The sequence below is a fragment of the Galeopterus variegatus genome, unplaced genomic scaffold, assembly GCF_000696425.1.
Source record: "Galeopterus variegatus unplaced genomic scaffold, G_variegatus-3.0.2 Scaffold3680, whole genome shotgun sequence".
Classification (NCBI taxonomy): Eukaryota; Metazoa; Chordata; class Mammalia; order Dermoptera; family Cynocephalidae; genus Galeopterus; species Galeopterus variegatus.
Window position 1 is genome coordinate 41,860 of NW_007729791.1, and position 24,464 is coordinate 66,323.

The following is a 24,464-nucleotide window of genomic DNA, read 5'->3' on the forward strand; positions in this document are numbered from 1 at the left end:
AAAGCTCCATTTACAGATGAGAAAATGTACGCTCAATACCAAGGTTCAAACCCAGGTCCAGCTGGTTACAGAAACACGAGTTCTTAACATTTATGTTCTTCTACGAAGGAGGGTGACTTAACCAAGAATCTGTTTCTAAATATCTTTGGGGCTAATAAATCAGAACGTGTATTTAGAAATAACAAGTATTCCCAGTTATGTGTTGCAAGTAAGGAACTGAAACCGACATGCTTTCCTGTCCCTCAGCTAAACAATATGGGAACCAGTCAAAGTAACTTGGCTATTTGTCCCAGGAGATGCTTGTTCCTGGAATACAAAACTCTGAACCAACAAAAATAGATTATTTATCAAGACTAACTGCTTGCTCATCAAGACTTGCTTCAATACCCCCTACTCCTAAGCCACAAGTACCATGTCATAAACTGCCAATTCTGACCAGTTTTCTGCTTTGCAAGACCTGCCTTAAAAACAACCCAGCCCAAATTGGAAACCATATATTCCTCCCCTAATTTTTCCTCTTTGAGACACTACTAAGACTCTGTCAATGTGATGTTCTCCCTTACTGCAGTGTGTCTGATAAACTTAGCTTTACTTGACTGACATGTTTTCTGGTGATCTTTTGGGAGGTCAGTGGTCGGCAAGTGCCTGGTAGTATATACTCTTGCTTTGGGGTTCTGCCACCTAAGCGGAGGCCTCAGTAGGTTCTTATGAAAGCACAGTATTCGGTTGTCTGCAGAGTCTGAAAGAAATTCAGTTATTGGGATTAGAGAATAGAAATGTCTCTTCTCTAGTTAATTAAAGGTGAAAAATTGGAGTCTAGTTTTGTGCTTATGTAAAATACATTTGCTTCTCAGGATCACAGATTCCAGCCTTTTGGTATGTAGAAGACAAAACTGGGAAACAGCTATATTCAAGTGTGTGTGTGGAGGCAGACATTGGTGGGAGCAGGGCAGAGCCCATATGGCTTTAAGTCATCTAAAGTTCTACTTGCTCCTTCACATTCAGGTGTCTGGGATAGCAGGAATTTGAGGACAGGCCAATGTTGGCATTTAACTCTTGGTTTTCAAGAACATTGAGGTCCATGTGGTCGGCTGAACAAGTGCCCTCCCAAAAGATGTCCTCATCATACTCCCCAGAATCAATGAATATATTGCCTTGCATGGCACAAGGGACTTTGCAGATGTGATTAGGTTAAAAATTAAGTCATAAAATAGGGAGATTATCCTGTTGGGCCCAATCTAATCATAAGGGCCCTCATAAGAGGGAGATAGGATGATCTGAGTAAGAAGCAGGTGGTGCGTCCATAGAATTAAGAGATTGGAGTGATGCAGCCATGAGCCAAGGGATGTCAGCAGCTTCTGGAAGCTGGAAGAGACAAGGAATGGATTCTCCCTGGAGCCTTCAGAAGGAACCGTCTCTGCTGACACCTTGATTTCAGCCCTGTAAGATTCATTTCAAACTTTTGACCTCCAGAACTGTAAGATAATAAGTTCGGGTTGTTTTGAGCCACTAAGTTTGTGCTAATTTGTTACAGGGGAAATAGGACACTGATACAGCCCATAAAATTAAAATGGCTGACAACAAAGGTGGTCTGGCTGCTTGTGAGAGAAGCTGATCTGCCCTTACTCCCTTTGGCCTGTCTGAATTGGCCTCAAGTCCCAGTGAACTTATGTTTCAAATGCAGACTCTGGCCTACTTTTCACAGTTTAAATATAAGGCCCATCTAATACCAGCTGCCTTGTTAGACCAATGTAGGGGCCTCATATCTGCATCTTCCATGTTTGCTGGTTGATGTAATATGATGGTCTACCGTCGCTAGATGCATACACACACTGAGCAAACACACCTCTACTGCTCACTTTCTTAATGTAGATCCAATTCACTGCCAGAAATATTTAGTGTATATCTGACTGGGGTACACCGTTTACAAGCTTAGATGTTGATCTTGCTGAGCGCAGAGTGGCTGAGGCTCTTTCTGTTTAGTTCCATCGAAATCCCATAAACTAAACCCACAGGACTCAGGCACCATTCAAGGTGCCAGGCCCTATTGTGTGTTTTCTGAATTTGTACAGTCCCAAATAATCTAGGGTGCTTTGGGGACCTCTAAGGTGGTCCCAGTACAACAGAGTGTCTAAAAAAACCACAATTTTGACTCCCAAAGCTTGAAGAGTAATGAAGATATTTATTATACCACACTACTCCTAGCCAAATGTCCTAAAAAACCCTCCTTACTTTCTCTCTCCCTACGTTGTCAAGGCAACTTTTGAAAACCCCTTCTTTTCTCTAGCTGCGCTCCTGCACAGCCCCAAGCCAGCTCTCTGAAACTCTCTCTTCTTCTCCCTAGCCCCCTTCTCCTACTTTTCTCAGATTACTTCCCTGCCCTTTCTAAGGTGAAAGCAATTCTACCTTTCTCAGCTCCCATCACTCTTTCCCTCCACCCATTACCCAGATGGACACAACAGAGGCTGAGGAACCAAGCGGTTTCAACAAAAAATCTCCCTGGGAGTTGAGGGCAGAGGAAAGGCTGCGAATATTAGATATTAATATTTTTGATCCATGTCACAACTGAAAAGTAAGAGAGCACAGGCAAATGTGTTTGGAGGAAATCCTGGTGGAGGTGACACCTCTTAGTTTCCCTAAGGATGAAACTGTCTTGAATACTTCAGGATTTCCATTGGCAGGAAACAACAGTGTTTGGCCAGAAGATGGCACTCTTTTAAAACAAATTGGGGAGGCCCCCTAGCCCAGGGGGCTGGGAGATAGTGAATCAGCGTTGATAAAGATCTCCGAGTGCAGAGAAGGGCTGGGTAGACAGGGCAACAGTGAAAGACTAATGGGGTGCATTGTAGTTAATGGGACAAATGAGGCTTAACATTTAGCACTTACTGACGATGCTCCTTGTGGTTTTCTTTACCATTTAGGCATGCTGTCTCTGAAGTTTTACTTCCTTTCTCTGTACTATGCAGTGTCCTTACTGACGTGCCACACAGTGATGCTTATGGAGGCTTGAAGACAACCCTAACAACCTCCCCTTCAGTCTCACTTCCCCTGCGTTCATGGTATCCTGTGCTTTTCTGTAACATCGCTGACTAGAGCCACAATCATTGTGTCACTTGCTGTCAACAATAGACTATGCGTTCCATGAGGTGGGCTCTCTCTGCCTCCTTTACCGTGGAATCACAGTGTGGTGCCTACCTAGCACATAGTAGGTGCTCAATAAGTATGTATTGAATGATTGTAAGAAATTCGAGGTTGTAACTGCTCACAAAATTTAACAAGTGCTGTCCGTCTGCTTCTGTTCTAACAGGTTGATGGATAACCCCTGATACTGAGTGCTCGTGATGCTAAGCCCTTGCCTGCATCATCTCCCTTTTCCCATCACTCTATAAGGCAGCTACTCCAAGTCAGAGTGGCCATTTAGGGGCATGTAAAAGTAAAGGACACAAGGTCCGGGGGTGCCCTATTCACTTTGGTGGTATCGACCCGTTGACATTCTCATTATTGTGCTGCTCTGTGGACCTTAAAACACTACCCCCTTCTCCTCCTCTTTGTCTTGTGCCCCACCCTACCCCCCAGCATACACACACACCACTCCACTCAACCCCATTTGACTCATGGATCCCAGTGGTTCATGAAAAATATCTGAGGCCTATTAATAGGAAAACCTGGTTTGCATTGAGGTGTGACTGTAAACAAGTGTAAATAAATAATAGTTTTTTATGGATCACACATGCATTAAGGCAAGGTCTTGCTTGAAGGGCCCACGGTTCACCTTGAAAGAGCAGCAAGTTCCCTCAAGCCACCTTTTTCACATGAGGCTCCAAAGCTACCTTTGGAAACCTGGCTCCAGGCTGAGAGCACCAGCTTACACCAGCTGTCACTTTGACACCTGCCTTTGCCTTCAAACCATGCATTGAAGAATGGTTTTGGTTGGGGAAGGGAACCAAGACCTGAGCTCTGGCAGAGAAAAGAGAACTGTTATCATTACCTAGTGCCTTCTTTGTTTTCGCTCTATTGCTCCAGTGTTTCAGCCAGCTTCTTTAGGCCACGGGCTATGCCTTGCATTTGTACCCCCACCTCAGTGTGAAGCCAATAGTACAGTTTAAAAAAATTAACCCATTCAATGTCAATGTCCTGTTTACTAGGTACATCACAGTCAGCAGAGATTAAATGTTGACAGAGAAGTGGCGATTTCTATCACACTGCGAGGATGACGTTTTTCCAATAAAGTCTGGCGCTGCTCTGTCAGTCATGACATGGACACAGCAGGAGATAAACATCGCCATGTGCTAGGAGAAGGGTTATTTTTTGAGGGAGATTTTTGGTCTAAGGGTTTTTTTGTTTTTGTTTTCCCTGTCTTTTTGTTCTTCCAAACCTAGGCCTCTCTTACCCACTCTAAGCAATTTTATAAAAAATTGGTTGTCAGTCTTTGTGCTCATTTCTCAGAAAATTGAAGGCAACCAAATAGAATTTGTCATTTAAGTGATGCAAAACCAAACCTTGCATTTATTTATAGGTACTTGAGGACAATTTGGACATTTGAGCCAAGGCTTCATGTTTTTTGTTTGGTCAGTAATCATTTAAAGGAATTTGACTATAAGTGCTCTTCAGAGGGGCACATACTTCCTAGTTCCCATTACTCTTTAATGTCTCATGCCGGCTGCTGTTCATCTTTAGCTGCCCGACTCCTGAAGACATTGAATTTTGGACTCCTGTTTGTAAATGCATATTTTTTTCCCTTTGATCTTTCTGTTAGTAATCTGTAGATGGGGCTCCTTCATTGAGACAGAAGTTGACTCATTTCCAGGGTTCCTTCCAATTCTGATTTGTTTCTTCCATGTAAATAGTGCAGAAATACAACCTTCCAGAAGTTCCTTTACCTAACAGGGATAGGTTTACAGAGATAGCTTCACTCTATCTATAAAACCAAAGCTCAAGGGCATGATGTCTTTTACATGTCAAGGTGCTATGCTTTGAATGTGTTCCCCAAAGTTTATGTGTTGGAAATTTAATCCCCAGTGTAAGTGTTAGGAGGTGGGGCCTAATGAGAGGTGGGGCAGAGCCCTCATGAATGGATTAATGTTGTTTATCTCAGGAGCGGGTTAGGTATCACAAAATTGGGCTTGTTTTAAAAGTGGGTTCGGCTTTCTCTAGCATACTCTCTCGTGCCTTCCACCTCCCACCATGGGATGTTGCAGCAAGAAGGCCCTCACCAGATGTGTGCCCCTGGATCTCGGAACCTCCTAGCCTCCAGAACTGTAAGAAATAAATCTCTTCTTCATAAGTTACCCTGTCTGTGGTATTATGTTATACCAACACAAAATGGACTAAGACACAACTCTCTTTTCTGGGAGTATAGGTATCATAGTGTCCTGCCCTGAATTCCCCAGATGCTGGGCATACAGACTGGCCTCAGTTCATAGCTACAGTTCCTCACTAGAAATTGTCCTTGGGCCTGCCTTACCTAACGTAATGCCCCCTCCCAGCGGTAGGCTGATGAAGGGATACAGAGGCCAGACCTCCTTGCCTCCTGAAGGATCTTCCCAGCTCCCTGTTAGGATCTGCTGAAGCCTCAGTTGCAACTGCATTGAGGGACAACTCTCCCTCTGCTCAATCCTGCCTTCCTCACCCCCTTAGGTGTATTTTCTGGGAGCTGTCTCCAATAAATTTTCTGCCCTGACTCTGCATCTCACAGTTTGTTTCCATGGAACCCAGTTTAAGACAAAGAGTGAACCAAGATACAGAAAGACTGTGTCTTGCCCCTGCCATAACAATAGGCAAAAATATAGTGCTGGCAACAAAATGCATAAATCCCATAATGCTACCATGCAAAGAATCTGCAGAAGCCATATAATGCAATCTACCCTTTTGCAGATGGGAAGACTGAGGCAGAGAACCAAAGCAATTTGCTCAAGGTATCATAATTAGGTGAAGACTTTGTATTAAAATCCACATTTGTGGCTCAGTTAGGGAAACTACACTATTTCAGCACTTAATCAGTTCACAGGAAACCTCAATAACTCATGAGAGTCAAACTCAACTTTGAGAATTTGGAGTCAATGCCAAGTGGTTTTTTAAGCCTATCTTCCATGGACAATACTTCATTGTGACCTCCTGCTATAAAAAGGCTTTGAACCTTCTGAATAGAATCATCAGAGGAGCCGGGGCTGAATCAGGGGTGATAGTACAGTTTATTAACAAACAAAACAGTACCATACAGGCAAAATCTTACCTCATTGGCAAAACGCACACATATGCATTACCTCGCATGTAGCACTGGGGCAAACTTCAGACAAGAAACATTAGGCACCAAGTTCACAATCAAACTAAACATAGTTCACAATCTTTCAATATTTTTTCTCCAGTGGAGCATGAGACCTTAATTAAGAGCTCATTGTGACAGACCAATGACATATTTAAATGTAATTCTTAGCCAAGCTATGGAGTGAGACCCAAGTCAGCTTTCAGAACTGTGAAGTGGATGCCTTAACAGGGCCAGGCTCTTAAACTGACTTTCAGAAAAGACCTATGGTACCCTCATGTTGGATGACTTCACATATGGTGAAAGTTAGTTCCAATTTCATGTGTGGGCAAATCTGGACTGACATTCATTTTGATACCAATCTGTAGTGTAATAGAGTTGACCTAATTAGAATAGTTTTCTAAAAAGTTGCAGAAGTGGGTAAATCGCATGAGTTCTTCAACGTTCACGCCTTTAGTATGTTAACAACCTGATTACTGTTAAAGCTGTCACCAGTTAAAAAGCTTAAATAAGCATTTCCCAAAAGGTGAGACAGGACTGAGTTAATCAGTAAGTGATAAGAAGCAACTGCAACAGATTAGATTTCTCAAAGGTGTGTGGTACAATATGCGGCAACTCCTTACTTACTGGGGCACATCCAAGAAATTACCCAAACTACTCAAATTACTCAATTTCATGTCTTTTATAAAACTTAATAACTAAAGCAAGTGAGGTTATAATATAGAAATTACCAAAACTACTAAGTTAGCTAAAATGCTTTTGAATTGAATGGTAAAGAGTGGCAAAAACCATCCAGTTCTTTGCTCTCAGGATAGGTGAAACTTTGGAAGACCCAAGTCCTCACACCAGGGTCCAGCATCTTAAGTTTGGATTTATGATAAGGTTAATTTCCTTTCTGTATTTGATAGTCTCAACAAATAACAATCAGATTATCATATTAGCGTGCTAATATTTATGCAAATGTAATTATGTTGAAGATATATGTAAATTAAGAGATTTGTCTAATTTTATGATCATGGGAAAAAAGAAAAAAAATATATGCCCCTAGAGGCCTTCAGACAGCCAGGGGCCACCTGAAAAAAAGAAAATGCTGCCTTCCTGAAATTGGCATAGAATGTTATCACTGACAAGGATTGATAGATGTCTAGCCACCTTCCAGGAGGAAGAAAGATGCCCACTGTAGTTGTTCTCACACAGAGATAGTTGGGGAGGCCTCCTGGGGGATGTCTTGCTACTGTTTTACTCTGCTTATCTGGGGAACTGCACACAAGTCACAGCAAGTCAATTTAAGCATTATAACTTGGTAAAAATTCTCCTCCATAAGCAGCAGAGGAAAACATACAAATAAGCTGGCACTGAGACTAGATGTCTAGAAAACTCACAGGAATTAAGTGGAGGCAGCAGCCCACCAGATGTCCCCATCCTGGTCTGATGGCCCGCATGCCCCTACCTCCACACTGCTTTTCCTTACTGTTTCCTGATCCCAAGTGGGAGCTACTCACCCCAGGAAGCTGTGAGCCTCTGGGCTCTGTACCAACACTTTGCCACTGCCTAAGAACAGAAAAAGGACAGTCACAGGCTAGGCTTTTAATGTACTCCACCTCTAAAGACAGAAAGTCAAATGCTTTATTTCTGAAATCATCAGGTATTTTGCATTAAAGGGAGAAAAACAGGACACAGAAATTGTTTCTGATGAGCACTTCAACTTTAACTTTTTGAGATTAAGAAGGCAATCACAAGGTTTTATTCTATCAATCAACACGAATTAGTCTACACAGACAAATAAGATTGAGCTTGATCTTACTGCATTTAATTAGGTGATTTTTTGGGTTACTTTTACTTTCACACTGATTAAGACTAAATTGAGGAGTGTTAAAACCAATGCACTTAAAAACGGTCTGATGACACGGTCGTTAGTTTGTCAACATTTTTTTTTTTTTTTGATGGTGCTGGGAAAGAATAAGCAGGAAGTGTGAGCTGAAACTTCAGGACCGGGCCAGCAGCCTGAATTTGTATGCCACAATCCACAGGGCAGTTACTGATGTAGAAAACCCAATGATCTTCAGCAGGCCCGACACAGAAGGCAGGTTCCTCTCCCAGAAGGTCTGGGTGATTTCTACCGCTGGAACATCCTAGATGAATGAACACAGATCATTAGCGGAAAACTTTCACACTGACCAAGAGGAGCAAAACACTTCCATCAGTGCATGGACATCCCCTGGACCATTGCTTCTTTAATAAAATCAGAGGCTGGAAGAAGGGAGATGTGAATTCTATGTGCCGTGACTGGTCTAGGGAGATGGAGCCACCAACTCACCTTAGATTCAGGTTCTTGTACCCATATGTCTTTTTTTGCCACCTTCCCCAAAGCATTCAAGACCTGAAAGAAAGTGACCATGGTATGAAATGAGATTGTGTAGTTTCAACAGACTCAAGGTCCTGCTGTCCATAGACGAGCCCCATGAGTCAAGGGCAGAGAAGTGTACATACAGATTCTATCTGTGTCAAGAACTAGAAAGACCAGATGCCAAAAATGCTGCCGTGACTCAGGAGGGAGAGTGCCTCAGTTTCCCTCTCTTACCTCTCTAGCTGCCCGTTCTCCAGCCTGTACTGCCCCATCCATGTAGCCGCTCCATTGTGTGGCAGTCTCTGTGCCAGCAAAGTAAATCTTGCCCACCGGCTGGCGAATCACCCTTCAAGGGAACCAAGAGGTCACACAGAGTTACCTGTGAAGGCACTGAGGGTAAATGAGCCAATCACTGCCCTCATTTACTCTACAGAGGACAGGAAAACTCAAACGGTTTAAAAACCACACATGTGACTCAGCCCAGGGTGAAAGGCTACTCCTTATTTCCTGGGTCTGCACACAAAGATCTGAAATTTCAAGCAGGGAGAATCAGGCTGGGTGTTTCCTTGTTTGCTTATAGAATTATTTGCTGTGCATTTCCTGTTTGTGGTCCACTCTGCTCCCTACGCTGTCCTTCCGAGGGTGAGTTCTCCTTGAGATCACATTTGGCTGCAGAACCCAGCCATGCAGGCACTCCCCGTGTGGCAGGAGGAACTGTAATGGTGAGTGGATGACAGGTATTAACTGTCATTTCTGGCAAAAGAGAGACCTGTAGGACTATCTGTGTGTGTCCCCTTAAAAAACAATCTCTGTACAGTTAGCTTATATGAACTTATCTGGGGACTGGCTGAGGCCAAGGAAATGGGTCTCCTCTTACAAACTGGTCCTGCCTGGGCTGGACTGAATGGGTGTGTCCCCTCCGACCTTCTCAGGTTTGACTCCTGCCACGTCTGCAGCCACTTTCATGAATGCTACCAAAAGCTGCACAGCCCACCTCCCAAGGGCCTTCACCTCAACCCACTGGCACTTCTTTTTCCAATTCAGGAACCCTGGGCTTCATTTATTTCCTGATCTTAGTCCTATCTTCTAGACTTCTACTTATACTCTAGAACTAATACAGTTCACCAGTCCTGTTATCACTAACAGAGGCTATTTGATTCAATTAAGAAAAAAGAAAGACAAACAAAGAGCTCCTGTAATGACTGGGTTAACAAATACTTCTCCCTTCACAGTGGACAAATGTGACCTTGCATTAACTTCATAGCTCCGATCCTTTGAAACCAGATGAAGATGTAATGCCACCTATGTGATGGGGCAACACCGCTTATACTAAAAATGCCTCCTGCCACCTTCATATTGGTAAACTGCATCCAATTTGCTGGGAGGACTGTAAATGAACTGTAAACACCTTGTAGGAGGCTATCACTTTGTACTTTCCCGAGTGTGGTGTCTCTTGTAGCTGAGCAAGTGACCCTGGACACTATGCCTATGAGGCAGAGAGATAATGGCTCCTATGGAGCAAGGGGCTTCTAAGTCGAAGTGGATATACCCGCCCCGTGTGGATTTCATCCCCTCACACCTTAGCAGTATACAGCGAGGACTCCTCCCCATGAAGAGGAATGCCTGACACCACTATGCTGGCAAGACAGATGTGTTGGATAAACACATCCAATGTCCTTCTGTGTAGACTGGTGCCAAGGAGCCTAGGGTAGTCTTGTGAGACTAAATATCGAGCTGAGCTCAAGAAGACCCCTTAGAGGACACTGTAGCTGGCTTCATTCTCCCAAGTACTGCTAAAATCTGAAGTCCTCCCCATTGTTCTACTATTGTTCCGTGTGCTGACAGCTACTGTTCTATGGACTGCCATCTGTATTTTTCTATGGACTTCCAGAAACATACAAACTATCTGGAACATTAGAAATAAGAATGCTCACTACTATTTGTAAAATTCCCATCGATCTTTGCTTCTCTTTTTAAGTTTGGTGCAGGTCTTGTATGAATTGGCATAGTGCTTTGGTAGTACCTTCCAAACTGAGTCATGATCCCAGGGGGGAAGTAGGCGGTGTAGCAGCCCCCGGAGTACTGCTCCTCACACCAGTTCTTCTCTTCATAATGCACCGGCTGCAGTTTAGTGAGGAGAAAATTCCAAAGGGAAAACAAAGCTGAAATACTACCAGTCAACAATAAAGGCTCTGGTGTTTTTTACTCCACAAAAAGTTTACATAAAAAAAAAAGAAGACCCTGTATATCTAACTCATTTAAGGAGAAACATGATAGTACCAAGTAATGGCCTTTTATGAGGTACCAAAGTGGCAAACCATGTATACTTTGATCTTCCCAACCTCTTGAGTAGGAAAGACACGAAATATTCCAATATCCAAGAGAGAGGTCATCCCCATGCAGATTCTGAAGTCCTTAGAGCTAAGTCTACAGGAAACCCCATCAATAATCAGCTTGTGAGAAGGTCTGCTCAAATCTCTGGAGTCTTTAAAACAACAGACTACTTCCCCATCTACCCAGGTGTTACTGCTGAGAGAAGGGTGGAAGGGAGGAGGTAGAAGACAAGCCCGCTGTCTAAGAAAGGCTTTTTCCCAACCCCCTTCTCCAAGCTGGAAAAGTGAATGATGGGAATCCTGCTAAAAAAAGGACAATTGAGATAAAACACATTGCCTAGGGGACATGAGGGAACCTTCTCTGGTTTCTCAGACACATTCTGAAAGTTTATAATTTGAACAGTTCAGAGATAATTCCCTAAAAGAGCCCTCAGCTACTGGTAGGTTCTTCAGAAATAATTTCATTCTCCTAATTGCTTTCAGTGGTGCATTGAAAGCACTGAAATCCCTAAATGATCTTTGACTTGATTCTACACATGGAAAAATAAATTAGTATGACTTTGACTTGGGCAGAGAGTCTAGATTCAGTCTATCTTGTCAAGTACACAGTACTGTGCTTCACCAACAGATGATGATGTATCTGGGATTTTATTGTGCAACAGGCGGTTGACACTGACAGGAGGGCAGGACCTCTCTTCTAGGAAATGAACTTACTCATCCTTAACATAATACCTGCAGCTCCAGGCTCTGATCACAATTGTTGCCATGACCAAGTGAACATTTAAACAGCCCAAAGGAACTGTTGTATCAGAAATTCCATGCACCTGACACCAGCTTGTCCTGGCTTTTTGTGATTGCTGAAGTTAATCTTCCAAGTTAAGCATATCCCTTTATACTCTCTTCATAAGACTGTCAGAAAACTAGAATCTACTTTGCTTTACCACTTAAGAGCAAACAGAGCAGAACCTGCTAGGGATTAAAGCTGGGGGTTTCTTACTTGTAAAGCTTCTTGGGATCCCAGCACTTTGGCAAACAGCTCACAGATTTTTCTCTTCCTATTAAAAAAAAAAAAAAAGTCAAAAAATGTTAGGGAAGTAATAACTGATGGATAGAGAATAAACAAAATACTTTTTTATTCCAGGGCCTTTGAGTTCCAGGGCCTTTGCCAATGAGCTAGATTTATTACAGAAAAATTAATATCAATGGCCTTCTCTAACTGTACAAGGCGAACAGTTCAATGAATCTCTGCCCTCAAATTAGCTTTCTATGTCTCAATACAGTCATTTGACTTGAAGATTCAACAGAATTTTCCTTCTTTTTCACATTTTTGCCTTTTCCACTACCTAATATATCTATTTGAGATAAAAATGGGGAAAATAAAATTATATTATATTTAGTCAATCTTAGGATTTGATTTTATAACACTTTTCTGGAATATGTAGAATTTTAGAATGATCCCTCTTATATGTCTATAGTACATATGACAGTGAATGGCTTTTAACTATCCTATACTTGTGTTTTAAATATCTACAAACATATAAAACTCATTTAATCTTATAAGCACAATATAGGATATGCTATACCAGGAGAGGCTTACAAAAGTCATTTCAGTCTAGTAATCTGTCACCTGACAAAATGATCTCTGGGCCACAGTACTCCAAGGGGAACCTGGGGGGTGGCATAATATGCTACACGATGCTACTTCAAACACAGTCTTTGGGGCTAGCACCAAACACGACATCTATTATATCTGAAAAATCAGTAGCTGTATTATCTAAACTCTTCTGGAAGCAAGATATATTCAAGTGATAAACACTCAACTACTCTTGGTGAAATTTAACAAAAAGGTTTAATTTACTAAAATCACACATTTTAGAAATTAATGGTTCTATTTCAGGATTTATTTGAATAGGTTCACACTGATTCAGTTATATACTTTTCATATTTACCGTTTTTAGTCTTTATATGGTTTAAACATTTGAAAATGCTCCAAAATATTTGTTAAAGGCTAACAAGCAACTGGAAAAATATCTGTTAAAAAATGTGGCAACAGGTTTAATTCAAGTCTGTAAGACAAGCTTAAGCTGAAGGGAAAAATGGCCAAAAATATGCAGGGGAGAGGGGTGGCGGGGGGGTCAAGCTTATTGGAAATAAAAGAAACAGAGATTTAAAAATATACAAATTTATGTTGCTAATTACATTAGAAGATAATTTTTAAAACATGCCCCCAATTTCTCTGAATAATGTAGGACAAAATGTAACTTTATAAATTGATCTGACTCCTCACACTTACACCATTTATGTAACTCCCAGAACTTCCACCTCATGGGTATAGAGTATTAAGTCAGAAGGAGGTGGAATTATAAATGGTGGCTTATTGCCACCATTTTCCCATGAAAAGTTTTAAGGGCGAGACAAATGCCACTCCTCAGATGATGTCACACAACATTAGGCAGATATTTAAATTCCAGGACAGTTAGGAAAAGTTTGGTTTCCTTCAAGGAGCCGTACTACTACACATCAAAAATCAGAAAGGAAAGGAAGAATGGGAAGAAGACTCAGTTCTACTGTCTACCTGTCTGTCTGTCTCTGTCTAATCTGAGCCCCTCCTCTCAGAGATGAGGAAGCTGAGGCTCAGTGAGCTACAGAGACTTTGCATGGCTCAGCTAACTAATAGCAGGGCGAGGCTCTCCTCTTTTGAGCATCCTCCTGTTGTACGTGCTCACTAAATATTTGTTAAATCAATATCCATCCTCAGCCTAGAAAGGTACCCTCTTTTCTAGTCTATAAAGTGATTACTGATTCTTACCTACTTCACAAGGGTGTTATGAGCAATAATTCTGACATTTTGAGTCAATCGGAAAATAAAAGTATTGACAATCATTCTAAAAAGCTTAGTGAAGTTTATTTTCAGGATACATAATAAAATCTTTATTAAAGCAGAGTGAAACCTAAAATACAATCAGCCTACATTGTAAGTTCATTTTTGTCATTTATGAATGATAAAACCAGTTATAATAAATATAAGTCATGTCTTACTACATTTCCTATTATTAGATGAGCCTAGGATGAGTTCACACAAACACATCAGGAAATTATCCTTCCCTTCCCTTCCTTCCATTAAAATAAAAAAATTTTGGAAAAGATATATAAGGCAAGGATGTTGGAGCAATGCACTAATTGATTAGTTTGGCTCAAAAAATAATAGAACTTATTTTAAATGATGACCAAAAGAGGTCACTGTGTAAATCATCTTGTAGTTGAATTTATACACTGGTTTCTAAATCTGACTGCTTATCATAATTACCAGAAAAACTTGCTAAAAAAGACAAATACTCAGGCACCACCTTGGATCTACTGAATCATAATCTACAGGCCTCAGAAAAATATATTTTCCAAGCACCCTTTGGGAGATTTTGCTGTAGTCAGTTCTGGGAACCACTGCGCTCGTCAATGACATATTCAATAAGGGTATGCCTTACAAGAACTTTTAAGAAGTTCAGCTACCATGTGGAATCATAACCAAATGTCTACCTCCAGGCTGGTATTTATTTTACTATTAATAAGGAAGGAAAGCAGGAAATCCAAAAGAAAATGTCAAGCTTAGTGTGGTGTAATGAAAAAAAGTATGCGTTGATATGCTCCTTCTGACTTTGTCACAAGCTAACTCCTACGGTTTGAATGCATGTGTCCCTCCAAAATTTATATGTTGGATCTTAACCCTCAAGGTGATGATGGTTTTAAGATAGGGCCTTTTGGGAAGTGGTTAAATTATGTGGGCTTGGCCCTCATGAACGGGATAAGTGCCCTTATAAAAGGGCTTGGAGAACTAGCCTTTTTGATCTTTTGCCTTCTGCCACTTGAGGACATAGCATTCATCTCTTTTTGCCTTTCCCCCTTCCACCTTTTCTGCCATGTGAGGACGCTGCAATAAAATGCCATCTATGGAACAGGCCCTCACCAGACACTGAATCTGCTGGTGCCATGATCTTGGACTTCTCAGGCTCTAGAACTGTGAGCAATAAACTTCTATTCTTTATAACTACCCAGTCTCAGGAATTTTGTTATAGCAGCATGAACGAACTAAGTCACTAACTATGGATCTTTGAACAAATCATTCCCTGTCACTGGACCCTAATAGTTCCCTTCCTGATATCAAAACTCATGGTTGCTCAAATAAATCTGGTGTGTACATGTGGGGAACTTGTTCTGCAGCCTTTTCCTGCCTTCTAAAGTCATCAAATTAAATCCTAAAGCAAAGGCTGCTAATGGGTTGGCTGTTTAATTTTTGAATTAAATTAAATGTGTAATTTTGAATTAAATGTGTGTACTGGACCTCTTCAAAAGCTAGCAAAGAATTTAGAGCTACCCTAAAGGGAAGCCTGGAAATTCCTAGAGGCATTCCCCCAACAGCCTAATGACTCTGATGTTGATAGGCTTACCCTTTCAGGTAGGGTTTTTTTGAACAAAGGAAGCCATGACAAAACAGAACAGAAAGAGAGAAAGAAAGAGAAAAAAGCCACTTTCCTAAAACAACTGCTTTGTACTAGGAAGCTCTTAGGGGAAGGGAACATCAGAGCTGTGTCCCAGATAACCGGTGGTAAATACTTCCACGTCCACAAGTTGCTACAGATTAAAACACATACACATGGATTTGCTTTTCAGTTAAAGTCCATGTCAGAGAACGCTGGAAAGGGATAATGGCCTTGCAAAGGGATTGAGACTCGGCCTCTACAGCTTTTTTCATAGCTAACATTTTCTATATAATTTTTCTCCATCCATCTTACAGGGAAATCCTACCTCTCAACCACTGTAAAATAAACACAGATATGTCAAATTAAATCAATATATGCCTATGGGCAAGAACTGGGTTGAGGGGGCTGTGGCAAAATATGAAAAGGTTGATTTGTTGCGATTTTGAGAATATTTGTAAAGTATTGTGTTTTCCTGATGCTATTCTACTGTTGTTAGGGCAAAAAACACAATATAAAGCTAACTTTTTATCTCTTTTTCAAATATTAACTCTTACCTTATTTCTTTATGGAGCTTAGCAAATTGTTCAGCTTTTCTCGCAAGGATGAAGCTAGAAAGAGAGAGATTACATGTGAATGATTAGGTTACAGCCCTTTATCTTAAGAGTTACCCCTTCTTTTTGAAGTGCTCTTACTTCCACCTACTCAGCATTAATGACCTTTCCTGGACCCTCCGCCTCTATTAGAGTAAATGCCATGTTGTTTTCAGTCTGCCTCTGTGTCCAAAATCCCTGCTAGGCTGTGGGCTCCTAAATGACAGGTCACCTCCCACTCAATATTTTACTCCTGAAGTTTAACACAGCTTTTGGGATTCAGCAGGAAATCAAATGTCGGATGAATTAATATTGCATAAAAAGATTATCCTGGTAATGACTGCTGCCTTCTGCCAAATACTGGATAAAAGCTGAAAACCCAAATATATGTCTGTAGTAGATGCCATAGTGGGCCCCTCCAGATTCCCCTTCAAGACCAGGCACTTGGTCCCCTTAGCTCGCAGGTGAAACCTACCCCAGCAATTGCACTTTGCAGCACAGAACTGCCTTGCTCAAGGTCCCGCCCCTCTCCAGAGCAACCAGTACCCAATGACTGGCTCTGGGTCCACTTCCTTGGCTCAGTTCAGGACAACTCTGAAGGGTTATCCCAGCTCCAGAGCTTCCCAGGGGATGGTTGAGGCCTTTGCTGGGACAACACTGGAGCCCAACTTCTCCCTCTGCCTGATGCTGATTCCTTGCCTTCTCCCACAGGTAGCAATCCCCAGAGCACTTCCCAGTAAACCTCCAGGATCCAAGTCTCCATCTCCAAGTTGGCTTCCTGGGAAACTGACCTAATGTGGTCCCCAAGTAAAGTAACTCAGGAAAACTCAGTTATAATCTGCCTGCTTCCCTTTAACCAAACAGATTCTATTTACTATACTGATATTACTAATGGCACATATATTTTAAAGAATTGAACTGCGACATAAAGTCCTTAGTTATACTATTATTAGAAAGCTTTCAAAAATCCAAATGAGACAATGAAATTATTTTCCCATTAAAAAAAGTTTTAAAATTGTATTTCTTTTCTTCTAGACCAAAAAGACAAGTAGATCAGGGCTGAAAATGCAAGGGCTGAAAACAGATATTTCTTCCTCTCCCTACTCCCCAATTAAACTGTTCCTCATTTGGCAATTCTTTTAAAGCTATTATTTTAAATCATTCTGGGAAGGAAAGATAAAAAATGTGTTAATCCAGAGAATAGTATTTCAGAGAAAGCTGTGGATTATTTAAGATACTTGAACTATTGAACTTTACGGGCTATAGTCATAATTTTGTATGATTTAACACCTTAGCATATGGCTTGATATTAATGATTTTACTTAAATTTTAGGTTTATGCAAGAATCAATAAGATTAGACTTATGAAGTATTTCTAAAAAGTCAATATCTGATGAAAAATTAAACAATTTATCTGAAAACCTTCTTAGTCAACTCATCTTAAATCCTTTTTATGGTGCCTTTCCCAAAGGGCAGTTAGTGTTGGCTATGTCTGTCAAACCATGTCATGAATGAAATAACCCCTTTGATCTAATTCTAACTATGGGCAAATATCCTTTAACTTTCCTTGGTGTTTTATTGAGGAAATTAAACATGCTGACTTTGTGTTGGGGACATTTCACAGTTCTAAAGTACAAGGTCCTTACCAGTTTCCAAAAGGTGCTGATTATTACAAACATAGTGCTGCACAATTAATTACTAAGACCAAAGTGCAAGGTAGAGGCAATATAACTTCAAGGCTTTCCTCATAAGGTGCTAAGAGCAGGGTGAAGGATAATGTCCAGATAGAATATTATCAAAAAGTCAGAGAATAACAAATGCTGGCAAGGATGCAGAGAAAGGGGAACCCTCCTACACTGTTGGTGGGACTGTAAATTGTTGCAGCCTTTATGGAAAACAGTATGGAGGTTCCTCAAACAGCTACAGATAGAACTGCCGTGTGATCCAGCAATTCGACTGCTGGCTGTATACCCAAAGGAATGGAAATCATCATGTTGAAGGGATACCTGCACCCCCGTTTATTGCAGCTCTATTTACAATAGCCAAGAGTTGGAACCAACCTAAATGTCATCAGGTGACAAGATAAGGAAAATGTAGTATATATACACAATGGAATATTACTCTGCCATACAAAAGAATGAAATACTGCCATTCGCAGCAACATGGATGAATTTAGAGAAAATCATGTTAAGTGAAATATGCCAGGCACAGAAAGAGAATTACTGCAGGTCTTCACTTATAAGTGGGAGCTAAAACAATAAAAAAATCAAAAGAAAGAAAGAAAGATACAACAATCACAATACATTGAACTTTCAAAAGGAGAGAACAGGAGGCAAGTGGTAAGGGAGGAATTGGTAAAGGGCTATGATAAATGATTACGTTGTATAATGTTGAATATACTAATCATCCTGATTTGAGTATCACGCATTGCACACAGGTATTGATATTCAACTCTACCCCACAGATATGTACAATCGACTATGTTACAAAAAAAGAAAAAAACCAGACTAGAATATCACCTGCTAGGAACTGCCTAAATAACCCCATTAACACCTGAAAGGGTCCTCCCTTAGATGTGCTCGTTAAGAAAGCCAAAGAAAGCCCGGAAATGTAGATGTCATATATCTAATTCCCAGAGCAAGAAGATTATCAATGTTCTTCCACCCATAGTTGGATTGGTCTTAACTGACATTCTCCTGAAACGTGTACCCCAACCTCCTGCTTTTCTCTGGCATATAGAGGGTGATGTCAAACTGCCAAAATAACCTGTATCCTTTCTTGCCCAGTGAGGTTAGAGACAATGAGGATACGTTGTTCTGATGGTCATCATGTTGTAAGCACCTGCCCTTCACAGGGAGGCTAGTGCTACTTCTTATATTTTAGAGTCAGAGAAATGGTTACACAATGTCTTGTTAGTACCACGATAGCACAACCTGCTTTCTAAGTCCCTTGGGACATGGGTCTGCCCCTTTTGTCTTTGTAATTTTCCTTCAATGACATGACGTGCATGAGCTCACCTCTCCCTTCAAGCAAGAGATATGCATTTCCCAGGAGTGAAGGGGAAACCACCTGTCTCTAAAATTAGTCACTTGACTGCTAATGAAGGCACATTCTTTTGTTAAGGTATGTTGGAATAAACAGCTTTTTATCTGTATAGTTTCCAAGAAGGGCCAAAAGGCAGGCAATGGGAGGCTGTGGCACTTCTTAACAATTACTTTGTGGAAGCCCTGCTTTCTTCTCTGGACCCCTAGTCCCCTGAAGGGCAGCTGTGCGCACAGATGGGAGGAGAGGGGAAGGGCTCTCCTCTTCCGTACACAGAACCACGGCCCAGACCACCCAGCCCTTCTGAGGGTAAGTGAAGCACCGCTAGTGAAGGGTAACTGCAGAGCGACGCACTGGGAAAAGTGCCATGCCATTCACTCAAGGCCTGGCTTGACTCCAAACTGTGCCTCCTCATTGGTCAGCCATCTTATATCTCAGGGTAACAATGACATTTGCTATGTAGCAAATGTTTGGAATGGAGAAAAGGATCAACCCCAGAAACCCTGAGTCTGTAAGGTTTTATAGGATAAAATAGTTCATTCTCATTCCAGAATGTTTGTGGCCATTCTGCCTCTAGGCAGGCTTGGCTACCATGTGGCCGATCTAGCTGCTTTTTTCACTCTGTCCTCAACATGTAAGTTTTATGGGAGAAAGAAACATTGGCACAAATTAAAAGTGCTGTCAATTTTAGTAAAGTTTCTCAATGTTCTTGTGCCACACACAAAACATTACTATAATATTTTAATACACAGAAACATAATATAGTTTCCTAGCGTTATTTATCATTGCTTGAGCTCAATTCCAGAACAATAGACTTTGCCAGCATCCACATCACTACACAAACACAATTTGGAAAATGCAGAACGCCCTGCTCTGACTTACCCCATGATGGCGGGCACCGATCCATCTGGCTTGGTGTCATCCAAGGTTATTGAAATTGGAGCTTCTTCATCTTCAATGATCATGCAGCCACAGTAATCTTAACCAGAAGAAAACAAACAGGAGACTGAGACTAACCTCTTCATACAGACAGACACACACACTCTAAATGTAAAACATTTGCTAAGAGGAAGGCAAAATTTAAGCTATTGGTCTTTGCCCCCACTCCAGAAGCTATTTCCTGTTCTATACATACACTGACTATAGAAGGATTTCTATTCACCCACAGACATGGAAAATGACCTATCTCTATCACCTTTACATAAAGGGCTTATGACCGATGTATGGCAAAAATGGTAAGACGCCCTGGATCCCAGAATATGTGGAGAAAGAGAAGGAATGTGTTGGAGGGAATCACCCCATCAACCCATGGAAGAGGTGGCAGGAAGGAATCCTGCAAGTATAAGGAGAAGGTTTATCCACAGCAGCCACCACATCCAGAGAGCCTACTAAATCCCAGACCCTGCCTCAGTTAAGCCTCAAACCCCCCCCTAAAGGTGGGTATTACTGTCACTATTCTTCACTTAGAAACAAATGCTAGTAAGCCTAGGAATGTCTGACTTCCAAGTGGCACTCTTTCCACAGGGCCCCTTGGCCTCACTCCGCTCATGAAGAATAAGTAGCAGAACAAATGCCAGAAGCCAAGGCAATGGTGACCCTGCAACTGGTGTGATCTCTTTCTTCCCTCTCATTGCCAACAAGTGCTGTTGGAGTCACTTTTTATTCCCAGGAGCTATAATAAATTGAACAGAGTAAGATTCTGATCTTTTCTCTACCAATTTAAAAAACTTATCATTTTTCCGTTTAGTACCTTCTGTTCAAAATTCCTGAAAAAATGTGGTTTCTTCACTTACTACAGTTTAAACAAGAATAAGAGCAGCCTACCCTTCTTCTTCCAGAAGGCCTCCTTGTAATACATCATGCACTTAATGACAGACCCCATAGGAAGACGCTGAATTAACTGGTTTCTCTCCACAGGAAGCTCTGGTCTGAAGTGGATTTTGGCAGTCAAGGTCGGGGGAATGGCACTAATTACGTATCTGCACTAAAATACACATACACAAAACATCACCTCAAATGTGAGCTGCAGTCTTTGCAAAGGGCGTAAAACATCATCTTTAGCATTTCAATTGACATTGAGCAGTAACAACATACAAAATGAGGTAACAAAACAGAACAAGGTAGGTCAACCTAGGCTGGTAATTTGGAAAACTGAGACAGAAACACGTCAGCATTAATTATACCACTGCTTGGATTATATTTGGTTAGAAGCTGCAGAAGACACAAGACTATGCACTATATGCTCCTTTGACTATGAGTTACCTCATAGAGTTCATGATTCAATGTCTCTATGATGACGTTGTCACCTGACTGGTCAACACAGGTAACAGGATGCTTCAGCTTCACTCGATCCCCAAGGAGGTCCATTATCCGCTCGCTCACTTGACCAGATCCGCCTACAAACTTCCGTTCCTACAGGAGGAGGTATGCAGGAAAGTAAATGTTATAAAAGCCTGAGGAAGGAAAATTTTATTTGCCACTCGTTAGAAAACCTTCAGAAAGTCACAGACCAGACCTCCACCCTCTGCACACTTAACTGTTGGAAGAACTGATTAGGACAGAGGCAGAGTCTGCCATGACACCTCAATTATCATTCCTTGCACAGCTTCCAGAAATGAAAAAAACACAGAACCAGAAGAAATGTTCTATGCCAGTGCTTCCCTGTCCAAATGGGAATATCGGCAAGTCTGTGGGCTTCAAATGTCCAAGAGTGCAGTGCCCGGAGGGAGCCCCAGGAAGGGGAGGGCACTGCACTTGCCCCAGAGGAAGCGGTGTCCCATTTCCCTTGGCTTCTCGCAGTCCCAGCTTGGGGCTGTCCAGGCAGGTAAGGATGCAGATGGTGCCATATTATAGACAACATTACTCTAAGAGAATAGGCTCAGGGTGCTCTTAGGGATAGCCGTGCCCTACCAGTCATCACCAAATAATGTCCTAGGAATCTGAATCTCAGATCTTGAGTAATTTTTTGAAAAATATCCAAAAGTTTGGAGGCAGAGGGGTGATGGCGAAGCACCTCCTTGTTCCTTTAGACACCAATAAACAGTTCTCCTGAACATCCCTATAAAATCAGTTCTCTGCCCACTGCCATCTGCTGCGCGTACCATGGAAATGGTTCCAGCTTAATCTCAGAAGGTAAGCCCTTAGCACAATGCATTTGGTAAGAACCAGGGGAATCTTTTTAGCCTGTTGTACAAGAATCTTTGAATGGTTAGAAATAGACAGTAGACTGAGCCACAGCCCAACATTTGACAATTAGGTACCTCAATCACACTCCTCAAGACAACCGTGCATGAGCAGCCCTGCAGTGATTTTTGCGCTTTTATAACTGGCTACTGGTTTACTGACACCACCAAAGTTCTTTATAAAAATATACCCATAGTGTTTCAGATCTAAATTCATGATTTGTCCTTGCTCAAGAAACTGGTATCACTGAATTTATAATCTGACCTATGTTTTCCAAGAGTTAATTTGAATTTTAGTGTAGTAGAAAAACCATGACCTATTTCCATCTTGTTCACTGTCCATTCCTCCATGTCTAGTATTTGTTGAATTAAATTATTACAGAATAAACCTAAGTTTTTTCTAAATATATTATGATAATGGCTTGAGATTCATAATCTGAACTGTACCTTCTAAGTAAGAGGCCACACAAGGTTTGGCTAGAAGCATCCTAGCTCCTCTGAATGAAAGACACAAATATCATACATGAGTCAAGATACCTCAGAAAGTAAAATATGGGTTAAAAGGGATAATGTAGAATTTCTGCCAGTAAGTAAAGGCACATAAAAATTGCAACTGTCTTGTGTTTGCCAAAGCTAAGAGTCAAATGGGCAATAACTCTTTGTGTCAGAGGAACAACTTGGGGACTTCTGATGGTTTCCTAAGGAGAAGAAAAATTCACATAGACTCTACATCTTGCACTATGCACTCAGAATTCTGGGAATCAGAGAATAGAGCATAAGTTAGAAGTAAACTGCTGCTAAGTAAACCTCATCCCATCCAGGCATAACATTCCTAGACAAGAGATACCCATTCTCTTTGGATAAGGCAGAGTCTTGAAACAAAGAATCTCAGAGTCTGGGGAATCAGAGAATTAGGATTCTGGTTTTGCCACCAGTTTGCTGTGTGTCCAGACACTGAACCAAATGAGTTCATTCATTATTTACGGAAATAGTATAGAAGCCAGGGAAATGCAACTGGGCAGCAAAAGTCTAGAATCTAGAATACAGAATTTACTATGGAAAGAGTGGCCATAAATCACTTGTGTGAATTAGAAGGAAGAACAGTCACTTCCCATTCCGTAACAGTCAACATGAAAGAGTAACTCTGAGAAATCGATAGGACAAAAGCCTTATGTCTTTAACAGAGATGACTTTAAGTAAGATAATTTTACAAGTACTAGAATTTGGGGGAAATTAATTTACTTTAGTAATTTAGCTTCTCCTACATAAATAGCCTATTTTTTCCTACCTCCAAAAGGAAGGAGTTTAATTCCCCAAACCAAATTAACTCAAAATGAAATATTCTTTTACTGTGAACTTATTTTCAGGAATAAAAAAAGAAAATGAGAAATTTTTTTCAGAAAAGTTTTTGAGATTATTTCACGCTGCTAATTGTTTATGTTTTGAAATGTTAATTTTTTTAAGACACTACTCTGGGCAAGGGCAAAAATCACAAACGAAGTTAGTTTCAGAACGAACACACCATACCTGGCCCCCATTGGTGACTGAGAATATCCGCATGGTGCCCCCACATTGCTTCACGTACCACAAGAACCACAGGGCAGACACCTCATGGGGCTCAGAGGTCACATTGATATTGATGAAGAGAGAGGCAAATTGCCTAGCAGTCCTGTTTACAGAACAAGTGTAGAAGTCAGGCGACCATATATACATGAGTCAGGGGATCTCATGTTTTTAAAACACAATGTAGTATGTTAGAAAGTATTTCTATTACTTTTGAAAAAAACCTCATGGGCTCAATTTTTGAAAGAACGCATTTTTTAACTATTGGGAGAAATAAAGTTTTCTCCTGCTTTTAAGAAATTATGGGTTAGCTCCAAATATGCTAATCCTGGTTCTGTCCAAAGGGTCACTATGCTTGTCCGGGATGATTAGGGGTATTTGTTCTCAACTGTTTTAACAACCCTCCTCTCCTCTCTGCTACCACTGTCTCTGCCCTGGTCCAGGCTACCAGTGTCCCTCCAGGGGGGGGACATCCCCTCATGTATCCCTCTCTGTGCTACAGCCAATGAGGTCTTTTATTTTATTTATTTATTTTTTTCCTTTTTGTCTTTTTTCGTGACCGGCAACGGATCGCAACCCGCAGTGTCGCACCCGTACCGGACCGGGACCGGCTACGGGATTGCAACCCTCGGTGTTGCTCCCGCACCTCGCTCAGCCAGTGAGTGGCCGGT

At 41.3% G+C, this 24,464-nt stretch overlaps 1 protein-coding gene across 1 annotated transcript in view; it reads right to left on the minus strand.

Moving 5' to 3' along the window:
- Window positions 1-6,172: 6,172 nt before the first annotated feature.
- The window catches only part of MAOA (monoamine oxidase A), a 68,607-nt gene continuing 50,315 nt past the window's right edge, over window positions 6,173-24,464 (minus strand). Inside the window, exons 6-15 of the mRNA XM_008585708.1 lie at window positions 23,758-23,899; window positions 21,311-21,460; window positions 20,873-21,032; window positions 19,931-20,027; window positions 15,972-16,025; window positions 11,940-11,997; window positions 10,633-10,730; window positions 8,844-8,955; window positions 8,580-8,642; window positions 6,173-8,394 (exon numbers count right to left, since the gene is read on the minus strand). Of these exons, the coding sequence (XP_008583930.1) occupies window positions 8,248-8,394; window positions 8,580-8,642; window positions 8,844-8,955; window positions 10,633-10,730; window positions 11,940-11,997; window positions 15,972-16,025; window positions 19,931-20,027; window positions 20,873-21,032; window positions 21,311-21,460; window positions 23,758-23,899 (1,081 nt within the window). The 3' untranslated portion in view covers window positions 6,173-8,247. The remainder of the gene's footprint in view (window positions 8,395-8,579; window positions 8,643-8,843; window positions 8,956-10,632; window positions 10,731-11,939; window positions 11,998-15,971; window positions 16,026-19,930; window positions 20,028-20,872; window positions 21,033-21,310; window positions 21,461-23,757; window positions 23,900-24,464) is intronic.